The 12,800-nt window shown below is 46.0% G+C and overlaps 1 protein-coding gene and 1 long non-coding RNA gene across 3 annotated transcripts in view; both read left to right on the plus strand.

Annotated features, from left to right (window-relative positions):
- Positions 1 to 12,800, plus strand: part of ESRP1 (epithelial splicing regulatory protein 1) — a 37,334-nt gene that overhangs the window by 16,891 nt on the left and 7,643 nt on the right. Inside the window, exons 8-12 of one of the 2 annotated variants that reach the window (XM_079984734.1) lie at positions 1,250 to 1,382; positions 1,472 to 1,514; positions 5,576 to 5,877; positions 8,183 to 8,401; positions 10,075 to 10,273. In XM_079984734.1, coding sequence (XP_079840860.1) covers positions 1,250 to 1,382; positions 1,472 to 1,514; positions 5,576 to 5,877; positions 8,183 to 8,401; positions 10,075 to 10,273 — 896 coding nt within the window. The remainder of the gene's footprint in view (positions 1 to 1,249; positions 1,383 to 1,471; positions 1,515 to 5,575; positions 5,878 to 8,182; positions 8,402 to 10,074; positions 10,274 to 12,800) is intronic. The other variant, XM_079984735.1, reaches the window with a different exon arrangement.
- On the plus strand, positions 1,521 to 3,709 carry LOC307220742. The gene is made up of 2 exons (XR_013841072.1): positions 1,521 to 2,044; positions 2,413 to 3,709. It is a non-coding gene; the product is annotated as an uncharacterized lncRNA (long non-coding RNA).

The raw sequence follows: 12,800 nt of genomic DNA on the forward strand, positions 1-12,800 counted from the left end.
AGACCAAGTGTGGGGACTGGACATGCTTGCTGAGGTTAAGGGGAGTTGTAGTTCAGCAACATCTGGCAGGCAAAAGCTTCTGCACTCAGGAAGCAGTGGGAAAACTCATGGTTTTTGAAATGTCTCCAAGGTTCAGTGAAGGAACAGAGCCTCCCTGGGCCTAGGTGAAAGGCAGGGGCTCTCCTTCATCCTGTGTTCTTGCCAGAAGAAAAGAGGCACTTGCCAGTGGCAAGCTAGTGAGTGCATTTGTGGATCCTTTATCTTGCTTTTTTTTCATTTCCTGAGTTGCCCAGCAACTGAGTTAAAAATCAGGTAAAATACAATCACAATGCAGCAAACCCACAGCCAAAATAGTTTGCTTTCTGTTTGAAAAAATGGACTTTAATGTCTTTTTCTGGACTTTCTGAAATTGGAGTGGATGCAAAGGTGGTCAGCTTATGGCCCTCCAGATGTTGGCGGACTATTACTCCCACTGAACCTGTGGCCCAACTGTTGCCAGTCACCTGATTCTGTCATAACAACAGATGACAACTTCAGATGGGCTTGCTGTCATCTGATTGGCACGGACAGCAAGCCCTGCTTTGCCTTTTCGCAAGTGTGGTTTGCATTCGGACAACAACTGTGAGCAAAGCTGTGAGCAAAGTTATGTGCAGAGAGGGAAAATGTCTGTTTCAGAGCCAATTTGAATTAACAGTACTTTAGCCTCCTGTTTGTTCTTTTGCAAAGACCTCTTTACCTGACATCTGGTGTGGGGCTGGCAGGAATGTTTGGCGGACCTTTCTCAGACATCCTCTTTTCATATTCCCATGTTTCATATGCATGAATAAAAAATATCCTTGTCTGTACTTCCTTGAATTAATTATTTTTTAAAAACTCTGCAGTAAGAGAACCCCTATTCTATAGCAGGAGTGAGTGGCTGAATTCTTAGTCTGTGTACAATTATGTAATCTTCTTGCTTTTTAGGGTAGGGTTTTTTAAAAGCGCACACTATTGATTAAAAAGGTGCTTAAAACAATAAATACTGAGTATTTTTAAAATGCCAGTAGTGGGAACATTTCAGAAGTGAAGGACTTTGCTGCTGAGGTTCACATGCAAGTAGCTACTCCTGCTTTCAAAAGAGAGGTGTGAATGCACCTAAGAACATCCAGTGCTGCTTGCCTTTGATTTATGTAAGTACTGGTTTTGCAAGGTGAGACATAATGCTTTCTGTGTCTTACGGCTGCCTCTGTTTGCTGCCATAACTCTTTAGAGGAGGGGCCGCACTTTGCCTCAACGCACAAGGCAGGAGGAACGGAGAAGCTCTTGTCAGGTTTGTCAGTGAGGAGCACCGGGATCTGGCGTTGCAAAGACACAAGCATCACATGGGGAACCGGTACATTGAGGTATGTTGCTCAAGCTCCAAAATCGGTGTTTGGATTAAATGGTACGGAGGGCTTCTCCAAGCGTAATCATTTCCCTTTCCCTTTCTCAGGTGTACAAAGCGACTGGGGAGGACTTCTTGAAAATTGCTGGAGGTAATTGTTCTTTAATTTGGTGATGGGTGTTTTTTTATGGTAGGGTTTTAAAGTATGAATTTACTATTCTGTACACTACTTTGACATTTTATGATATAAAGCAGTATATAAATGTTTTTTGCTTTGCTTATTTATTGCATTTATATCCCACCTTTTCTTCCAAGGAGCTCCAGGTGGCATACATGGTTGTCCCCCTCCTTGCCATCCTCACACTGACCCTGTGAGGTCTGTTAGGCTGAGAGGCTGTGACTGGCTCAAGGTGTGAGCTGCATGGCTGAGTAGGAATTTGAACCCTGGTCTCCCTGGTCTTACACTCCCAACTGCTATGTCACACAGGCTATCTAGCATGTTATTACATGGTCAAATGAAACTGTCCTATGGAGCTGAACGTTTTGTCTATCCAGCCAAATCCCTCTGCTATTAAGCTTCCAGAGTGGTCTGAAGGACAGCCTCCCTGCCCCCTCAAATCAGGTATTCTCTCTTTGGAGGTGCAAGAAGGTGCATTTTATATAACTTGGCAGCGGCGTAGCGTGGGTTGTCAGCACCCGGGGCAAGGCAAGTAATTTGCGCCCCTAACCCCTAACCTGCCGCCGCTGCCAGCTTCTTCTTGCTGCTGCCTGGGCTGGTCTGGTGTGGTTCTCTCCCGCGCTCAGCGCTGCGCTGGACGGCCGCTGCACTGTCCCTCCCCCAGATAGGCCCTCCCTCGCTCTCCGCTCCGCACAGTGGGCGGCGACCCGGCAGCTCGGATCGGATTCGCACAGCCAGCACTGTGAGAGAGAGTGAGTGAGCCAGGTAGGGGCAGAGAGCTGTGAGTGCGCCCCCCAAAATGTTACGCCCGGTGCGGCTGGCACCCCCTGCACCCCCCACGCTACGCCACTGTAACTTGGTACTGATCCAGAGGGCACCAGTCATATTTTGAGAATGTGCAGTAAGGTAATGTTCCAGGGCCGCAGTGGCACTGTGGTCTAAATCACCAAGCCTCTTGGGCTTGCCGATTGTAAGGTCAGTGGTTCGAATCCGCATGACGAGGTGAGCTCCCGTCGCTCTGTCCCAGTTCCTGCCAATCTAGCAATTCAAAAGTATACCAGCGTGAGTAGATAAATAGGTACCTCTGCGGCAGGAAGGTAAATGGCGTTTCCATGTGCTCTGGTTTCCATCAAGGTGTTCCGTTGCGCCAGAAGTGGTTTAGTCATGCTGGCCACATGACCCGGAAAGCTGTCTGTGGACAAACGCTGGCTCCCTTGGCCTGAAAGCAAGATGAGCACTGCAACCCCATAGTCGCCTTTGACTGATTTAACCGTCCAGGGGTCCTTTACCTATAGTAATGGGACACTTTTGGCACACTGGTCGATGTAATACAGTGGTACCTCGGATTACAAATGCTTTGGGTTACAAACACTTTGGGTTACGAGCTCCGCTAACCCGGAAGTAGAACTTCGGGTTGAGAACTTTGCCCCAGGATGAGAACGGAAATCGCACGCCGGTGGCAGCGGGAGGCCCCATTAACAAAAGTGCACCTTAGGTTAAGAACGGTTGCAGGTTAACAGCGGACCTCCGGAACGAATTAAGTTTGTAACCCAAGGTACCACTGTTTCTGTGTGGATTTATGGGGGGGGTATTGTGGGGAATTATTGCTTGTTTGTTGTTTTGTTAAGTATTTTCTGCTAACATGCTGTAAACCGCTCTTTGATCTTCAGATGAAGGGCGGTATATTATTATTATTTATTAAAAATAATAATAGACTGGCATAAAATTGGGTGCGAAGAGAGCAGCCACGAAGGTCTCAGCTATTCGGACTCTACCAATGCAGTGTAGATGGGACTTGCATTGTGCAACATTAATGTATGAACTGGGCTTTAATGCAGAACTATTCAGTTGAAAGTATGAAGCGGCTGTGCCTCAAGCTCTCCTAGCCCTGCCATTGTCGTGCAACTCTGACTGTACTTTTTCTAAGCTCCCTGCGTAATTTGGAACCCTGATCACCCAGGGAGCGAACATGGGTGCAGCAGGTTCCCCATTGCAGATGCTTTTTATGAATGTTGGAGCCAGAAGGAGCCACGAGAGAATAGGGAGTCAGTTAAAAGTGTGGCCCTGCAGACCCTCACGTGGCAGGCCTGTATTTTCCATGACCTTGCAGCTGTTTGGATACTGGGGGAAGGCAAAGTGAAGGATCTGATAATACTGAGCTTCCCACATCTTCAGAGGTTACAGAAATTGCTTCACTATGGGGTTAGGTGCAATAAGCTTTTAGGTGCCCTGAATGCTACTTGGATATGGCTTGTGCAGTAGCGTGATTTACGAGAAAGAGGTCTGCTTCCTGCTGTTAAGAGAAAGTTCTGGTGCAGGCCCAGTTTTGCAAGATTTTATCTGGGTGTGATCATGCTATTATAGCCTTTGATCATGTCACTATAGCCTTATGTCTTTGTAGATGAAGGGCTGTGCCAAGACAAGCTGTTGGCTCATCTGTTGCGTAGAGCGGGGATGTGGAGCCTGTGGCCCTGCAGGTGTTGCTGGAGTACAGCTCCCCTCATCTTTGACCTTTGGCCATCCTGGGGGTTGCGTTGTACCTAGAGATTTGACTGAGAACCTTCTGTCTGCAGATTGTGTGCTCTGTCCCTGATCTATGGTGCATTCTCAAAGCTCCTTGGCACGAATAGTTAGCATTCTTAAAAGTAATAAGATTTCCACACACCCACAATTGGGGGAGGCAGGAGGGACTAGCTGCCATTCAGAATGCTGACTAATTATAGAAAAAAATACCATAACTGCAACAATCTTTATGGGAAACTCCCCTCCTGATCTGCTACATATTTCAAAAAGTTGCTTGTTTGAATTTGGAAACCTTTGAAGATATTGCAACCAAATTTCGTGGGGTGGTTCCTGAGATCAAGGAGCAGGTTTTCATCCACACTTGGATGCAACTGGACACCGTTCCACGTTGCAGTGGCTGAACGAACTTTTCAAAACAGCACCGATTCTAGCCACCTGATTTCAAAATGGCACTGGGTTGTTTCTTCTTCGAATTCCCAAGCGGCCTTGTACCTGGCATTGCTAATAGGCGCAAAAAAAAAAAAAAAGTGATTGTAGACTCTTTGGGGCAAAGGCCAGTTCCCTTGCATTTATAAGGCACTCCGTACACTGATGGGGCCATAAAAATAGCTTCTAGATTTGGAAGCTTAGCATTTCAAAAGCACTAGTTGCGTGCAGGCTCCGAAAAACTAAACAAATCCCACACGTTGCCTCAGGTAAGGGTGGACCTCGCAAACAGCTAAAGGAATTTCATTGCCAGACTTGTCGGGGTGTGTCCCTTGTGGTGGTATTTCTGGCTCTTGTATAGAAGTAAAGAGACTTCCATCCACCTCATACACTGAAGGGCACCCTTCTCCCAGTCGTAGAGAATGCTGGGAACTGTTCCCTCACAGAGCTACAGTTGCCAGCACCTTAACAACCTACAGTTCTCATGATTCTCCCTGACAGGTAAAGTGGCACTGGAGTGCTTTAAATGTATGTTGTAGATGTGAGTCTTCTTAAAATGAGCACAGGCCATACAGGGAGAGGAGTTGCTACATTACATTTCATTATTGATTGATTTAATTTATATACCGCCCTATACCCGGAGGTCTAAGGGAAGTTCACAGAAAAGATCACAATATATAAAATCAAAATAAAAACAATAACCCAAATAACACCCCACCCCCAAGAGCCACATTTTAAAAGGGTATAGGATGTCCATCAGGTCAACCAAAGGCCTGGTTAAAAAGGAATGTTTTTGCCTGGTGCCTAAAGGTGTATAATGAAGGCACCAGGCGAACCTCCCTGGGGAGAGCATTCCACTGATGAGGAGCCACCACAGAGAAGGCCCATTCTCGTGTAGCCACCCTCCAGACCTCTTGAGAAGGAGGCACACGAAGGAGGGCCTCAGAAGATGATCTCAGGGTCTGGGCAGGTTCATATGGAACAAGGCGGTCCTTGAGGTATTGCGGTCTTGAGCCCATTTTACTCTGTCCTATCTGTGGGAAACAAACAACTATCTCAACTTCTAACTTCCTTGGTTCTTCAAGGCACGTCCAATGAAGTGGCTCAGTTCCTTTCGAAAGAGAACCAAGTGATCCTTCGTATGCGAGGCCTCCCGTTCAACGTCACCACCGATGAAGTGTTGGCATTCTTTGGTCAGCACTGTCCCGTGACGGGTGGAAAAGAAGGGATCCTTTTCGTGACGTATCCTGACAGTAGGCCGACAGGGGATGCGTTTGTGTTGTTTGCCTGTGAGGAATATGCACAGAATGCGCTAAAGAAACACAAGGACTTGTTGGGCAAAAGGTACATAGAGCTCTTCAGGAGTACAGCTGCTGAGGTCCAGCAGGTGAGTTAAGGACTTGATTTAATGTCATAAAAGGAATCTGTTGTGAAACGGAAGTTTTGTGGGACAGAGGAAGTTATAGCAGGAGTCCATTCAGTGTTGGGTCCAGGGCCAATACAAGATTATTTACTGTTTTATTTCATAAAATTTCTACATTGTTTGATTGTATAACAACTTGGGTATTTCTGAGCTTCCAACTGTCAAGAGGTATTCAGGAGATGAGTAACTATATAGCCTGCAGAAGACATCTGAAGGCAGGGAAGCTTTTTAATGTTTAATGTTTTATTTATATATAATAAGTTGGAAGCTGCCCAGGGTGGTTGGGGCAACCCAGTTAGATGGACAGGGTACAAATAATAAATGACGATGTCAGCTTTTAAGTCTTGCTCAGAATTGCGCATTCAGATCCCAGCTACAACATCTCTGAGCGATGGGCTGTAGCTTGAGAGAAGAAGCATGATACAAGAATGTAGAATTACAAAAGTGATGATTGGAAAATGTGTTTGTAGCGTACCAGTAACTCATTCAGTAGTCCCTTTCTGTTTTCATTCTAACAAGTGGGAGCGGGAATGTTACGGTTGGAGTGCAGTGGATCACAGCAGAGCGTTTTTCAGAGGCCAATTCCACTATCATCGTTGCAAACTTTTTAAATTGCCAGGCAGCCATTCCTCTTTTACAGTTTAAAACCTTTAAAAGGTCTGGTGGTGCTGGTGAGCCTGGAGAATGCTTGCCTGATGGTTCACCAAGCCCAGTCCCTCCTTGCCACCCTTCCTTGGTCCCTTTTGGGATCCACCACCCTCACAAGCACCCTTGGCAGGGTTGCAGGGGAGGGCCTTCTCAGTGGCTGCTCCTCGATTTTGGAACTCCTTCCCTAGAGAAGTTAGGCTGGCTCTTTCCTTGTTGCCCTTCAGCCAGCAGGTGTGGACCGTCTTATTCCTAAGGCTTTTGGGAGCAGACGGCTTTTAATGAAAGGGCTGGTGCTGTGCAGCTTCTATTGTTATTATCTGTATGTTTTTTATAGATTTTTAAAATATGGTTTTAATTATATTAATGTTTAATTGGTTTTTATTTATTCCCCCCTAATGTTTTTAGCTCTTCTTATTTTATCTGTAAGCCACCTTGAGTTGCTGTCAGTGGGAAAAGTCAGGGTACAAACACACACACACACACACACACACACACACAGCCATATTATTTATGAATAATAAAATGGTGGTTATTATTCTTATATGGGCCTCATGCTGGAAGGATGAGGCAGATCATTATTGCGTGCAAATGTATAGTTTGCCCTTCCGCCCTAAAGGGAGCCCAGGGCAGTTCACACCAATAAAATCACATGAACACAAATTAAAACGCTCATCTACTAGTACTACAGTCGGCAGTTTAAAAGAAGCAGTATAAAACCTTCGCCAGGCTACTGTCTCAAATGGCAGGCCTAACTCGGGTGGGCTGAGAGTGATGCCTCTGTGCTGCTCTCTGCTGTCATTATTTGGGGATGCAGCATGAGACGTGCAATATGCAGCCTTTACCTCCTGCCGGTTCATGAATGGAAGAGTCCTTTCATAATCATAATTTATTATTTACACCCCGCCCATCTGGCTGGGTTTCCCCAGCCGCTCTGGACGGCTCTCAACAGAATATTAAAAGCACGATAAAACACCAAACATTTAAAACTTCCCTAAACAGGGCTGCCTTTAGATGTCTGCTTAAAAGTCAGATAGTTGTTTATTTCCTTGACATCTGATGGGAGGGCATTCCACAGGGCGGGCGCCACTAACGAGAAGGCCCTCTGCCTGGTTCCCTGTAAACTCACTTCTCGCAGGGAGGGAACCGCCAGAAGGCCCTTGGCGCTGAACAACAGGGGTGGAGACGCTCCTTCTGGTATACTGGGCCAAGGCCATTTAGGGCTTTCAAGGTCAGCACCAACACTTTGAATTGTGCTCGGAAATGTACTTGGAGCCCAATGTAGGTCTTTCAGGACTGGTGTTATATGATCTCGGCGGCCATTCCCAGTCACCAGTCTAGCTGCCACATTCAAGAGTACAGGATCTTCTGGTGTGCCTTGGGATTCCTCCTGCCTGTAAGAAGCCACCCCTTCTTTTTTCTCTTGGCCTCTTTTTACCCCATACACCAGCTGCATACTCAGAGGAGTGATCAGGCATGAGCTGTCTTACTTTGCTTTTTGTTAAATGGGAACTTAACAATGCTAACAAAATACGATGTGACGGTGCAGGCTATAGTCCGAAATATAAGGAAGCCACTTGGCTGTTAACGTATTTTCATTTTATTTTATTTTATTTTATTGCAGGTACTGAACAGATACTCATCTGTGCCTCTCATTCCTCTCCCCGCTCCGCCCATCCTCCCTGTACTACCTCAGCAATTTGTACCTCCCACCAATGTCAGAGACTGCATACGGCTGCGGGGGCTCCCGTACGCCGCCACTATAGAAGACATTCTGGGATTCTTAGGGGAGTTCTCTGGAGATATCAGGACTCATGGGGTTCACATGGTATTAAATCACCAGGTAAGTGGAGAGGACAACCCCATTTTTCTCACAAGGGCGCAGTAGCAGTGGGGAGCCTCTAGCCTAATCGGGCCCACCAGGCCTCTCCACTTGGTGCTCTTTGAGGCCATTTCAGCCAAGCCACTCTCACCTCCCTATGCCTATAAGTTTGGAAGATGTGTGACCAAGCCAAATAGGGTTTTTTTTCAGATGCTGATGATCAGCTGATGTGGGGGGGCTTGCAAAGCACTGTGCAGTGAGGCTCCCAGTTCCCCACTGCTGCTGTATAGAACCCCCTTCCTGTGTGTTCTTGGCTTTTATAAAGGGTTGTCCTCAGAGAACTAAATAGTGGTGAACTCTGCCGTGGCTCGCGGCTCCTATGTATTATTATTATTTATTTATTGAACTAAAAAGGAACATTTTTGCCTGGCACTTAAAGGTGTATAATGAAGGTGACAGGCGAACCTCCCTGGGGAGAGCATTTCACAGATGGGGAGCCATTGCAGAGAAGGCCCGTTCTCTTTTTTTCTTTCCAAATTTTTTTATTGATTTTAACAGATAAAACATATAAAACATACAAAAGAAAACACACTACAATAGTACAAGGAAAAAAAATAGAAACATATTCTTTCAAAAGTTCATTTTAAATTTTATTGTTAACTGATTTCCTCAAATCCCCTCTAACTGAATTTCATTGTATCACCTTGTAACAGTTTTCCAAAATCATCTTACTACTACAATTAACTCCTTCAATTCACTATCTTCATCTCTTTTCTTATTGACTTAGCTCCATATTAATATACAACATTCTTATTCTAATTCTTGGCCTGTTTGGTATTTTCAAGTATTTTCTACTTATCTTATATTACAATATTTAACTAAATAGTCTTTAAATTTCTTCCAGTCTTCTTGGTATTCCTCTTCTTTCTGATTCTTCCAGTCAGGTCTGCCAGCTCCAAAAACTCCAACTTCTTCATCTGCCATTCTTCTACCGTTGGCATTTCTTGAGATTTCCCATTTTTAGCAGTCTTGCCACTGTGAGAAGGCCCGTTCTCATGTTGCCACCCCCTGAACCTCTCGAGGAGGGGGCACACGAAGGAGGGCCTCAGAAGATGATCTCAGGGTCCGGGTAGGTTCATATGGAAAGAGGCAGTCCTTGAGGCAGAATTCACGGCACATCAAAATTTGTACCTCCCACCTCGTTATGATGCTAACTGGGCACTACTACTGCAGCCCTTGGTTGTGCCACAGCTGTTCTACACTGGTCGCATGATTATGGGATGGAGTTGTACAGTTGACTTGCTTTCTCGGGTGCCTAGCAACGGCCAGCGATGTTTCCCCACTACTGCTTGTCGATGTAGAGATGGGTTTGAGTTTCACATTGACTACAAGCCTGGCTCAGAAAGATGTCCTGCAATTATTTATCCTAGGATGTAACATGAACTGTTTTAATCTGTGCTCTTCAAAATAACTTCCTGGTACATAGGAACACTGTCGGACTGTCGCCCAACAGGCATATTGCTGCTTTACAGCAAGGAATAAAAGTTATACTTTCCCCCCACTATTGAAACATAACGGCTGCTAGGTAAAACTTAGAAGAGCTATCATCACAGATGTTATTTTCTTTAAAAAATTAAGTAAATCCTTTTGTCTTGATGCTGCAGCCTCTCACCTTTCTCCTTTTCCCCTTTTAGGGTCGTCCCTCCGGAGACGCTTTTATCCAGATGAAATCTTCAGACCGAGCATTTATGGCTGCTCAGAAGTGCCATAAGAAAACCATGAAGGACAGATATGTCGAAGTCTTTCAGTGTTCTGCAGAGGAGATGAACTTTGTATTAATGGGGGGCACTTTAAATCGAAATGGCTTATCCCCACCACCATGTAAGTTACCATGTAAGTTTAGCTTGGGTCTTGGCGCTACTTTCTGCTGTACGCTGGTAGGTGTCGGAGCTTCTTTCACCCATTCTGTTTTTGTGTTCCTCTCTTGGAAGGGATCAGCGTGTCTGTGGGGTCTGGAATGCAAAGCTTTTCCCATCTGAAATCAGTAGCAGCCTTTGATTTTTGTTCTCCCTTTTGGCTGTGGACTACTGTGATTTGGATAGTAATTGGCTTCTTTACTCTCGCTTTTCTGCTGACCCACACCTTCTTATCCCCACACCTTCTGGAGTTTAATTTGCACTGGGCAAGTGTTGATTTTGAGCACTTCAGCTCAGAATTGCAGGATCATGTTTTAAACCAGGGGTACCCAACCTGCAGCTCATGGGCCGGAAGTGGTCCACGGAGGCCTTTCAACCGGCCCCCAAGCCGCCCCCGAACTGAGCCGCCCGCTCGGCGAGTCCCCATTTGCTGTGCTAAATCAGTGCGGGGAGTCTCTTTCGTGGCTCTGGAAATTGCGTCTGCACATGTCTGTGGCACTGGAAATCGCTTCTGCACATGTCCAGATGCACAAAAATCGTTTCTGCGCAGGCGCAACTTTCAGCATCTGGGCATGCGCAGATGCGATTTCCAGTGTCATGCTGCTCTGGTCAGGCCCACAGAGGATCTCTGCAGGAGCGATCCGGCACATGCCTGGTAAGCCTTGCCGACTCCTGTTTTAAACTGACTGGCAGCAGAAGCCAATATCAAATATGGGTGCCTGGAAATGCAGAGGAGCATGTATAGGGCATTTCGTTACACCAAAGTTAGCCAAAATTCATGATGGGTTGTTAGGGAACAGAGAGCTTTTAGCTCAGATGGGTGAGACCTATGCATTCTGGCTGACATAGTAAAATACTACAAGTATGTATATTTCAGTATATTTACGCTTAAGAACCTCAGAAGGTATAGGTGACTATTTTCAATAGTCGCAGCCTGGGTGAGAGAGGTAGTTAATTTAACATGGAGTCCAGGAGTGCTTCCTAATGACATGGGTGATTTGCCAGTAGTCACATCTGATCATAACTGTTCTACGTCAGGCTGAAAGTGGAATAGCATCTTAGCTTCCAGAATCCAAATGGTACCCAAGTGGGCAGTTCCTCAGTCCCAAATGACTTTCAAGTGTGGTGACTTTCATTGGGACCACTGAGTGCAAGGGGTGGGGAGAGAGAAATCCTCCCTTCTCTCTGCGTTCCAGATCTGGCCCAATCACCTTCTAAATCCAGCCCGCAGATGGTCTGGGAATGAGCGTGTTTTTATATGAGTAGAATGTGTCCTTTTATTTAAAATGCATCTCTGGGTTATCTGTGGGGCATAGGAATTCCTTCACCCCCCCCAAAATATAGTTAGGCCCCCAACAAGGTCTGATGGACAGTGGACCAGCCCCCTGCTGAAAAAGTTTGCTGACCCCTGTTCTAATCACTGTGTCGATTAGATGCCCCATTCAGAAATGAGTGAACAAAGCCTGGTTATTCCACTATCAATGGCCAGTGAGAAGCTTCCAAGTTGAGTATAGTCCAATATTTCTCCCTCTGTTCACGTTCACAGAGTGGTTGTGCCTGGTAAAAGTCTCCCAGGTGTATTGATCGGTTGATCTTGGACTAGCTTCTGTTTGCTCTGCAAAGTAAAACATAAAGCGAAAAAGCTATGTCATAAGAAATCCAGATTTGGAACCTGGCTAAATCCAGCAATACTGGGTCTATTTGCTTGTTTTGCTTAATTCCCATTTGACCAGCTCATGATCGTCACTAGGGAGTTACTTGGTGAGGAGATGGACTCCAAATGCCCTGGGCCTGATCCAGCCCTCAGTAAATCTGTTGCCCCTGTGCAGGCGTCTTCCTTCCTGTTTGATTTTATTACCTGAAAGCCTTCTGTACCCTTAACTCCTAACCATCAGTAGTGTGAGAAAGAAGCTGAGTGGGACTCTGGGAAGCAGGAAGGGCCCCTTCCTCCTTGTGCAGTGTCTCCTCCACCCCTTCTCCACTGAGGATGCAAACTGCCAAGAGAGTTGAGGGCGCAGGTGTCAGCACAAAAACTGATGCCAGAAAGATATGCTACATATCCTCCAGGGATTTGGGGTCTGGACAGGGGGAGAAATTTGCACAGGACAAACTCTTTTCTCAGCTAGCAAGGAAATGCCAATTAAGTTGAATTAAAACTAGTATTTACAGCAGGGATGGGAAACACGGTGTCTTCCAGATATTGATGGACCACAACTCCCATTGCCCCAGGCAATCTGATCAATGGTCAGGGAATGATGGGAGTTGTATTTCAGCAACATCTGGAGGGGATACCATGTTTGCTACCCCTGCTGTACAGTATACAGTTGTACCTTGAAGTTGAAAGGAATCCATTTCGGAAATCTGTCTGACTTCCAAAACGTTCGGAAACCAAAGTGCGGCTTCTGATTGGCTGCAGGAGGCTCCTGCAGCCCAGTTGGAAGCCACGTCAGATGTTCAGCTTCCAAAAATAGTTCACAAACCGGAACACTCACTTCCGGGTTTGC

This window comes from Podarcis cretensis (assembly GCF_951804945.1).
Source record: "Podarcis cretensis genome assembly, chromosome: 7".
Lineage (NCBI taxonomy): Eukaryota > Metazoa > Chordata > Lepidosauria > Squamata > Lacertidae > Podarcis > Podarcis cretensis.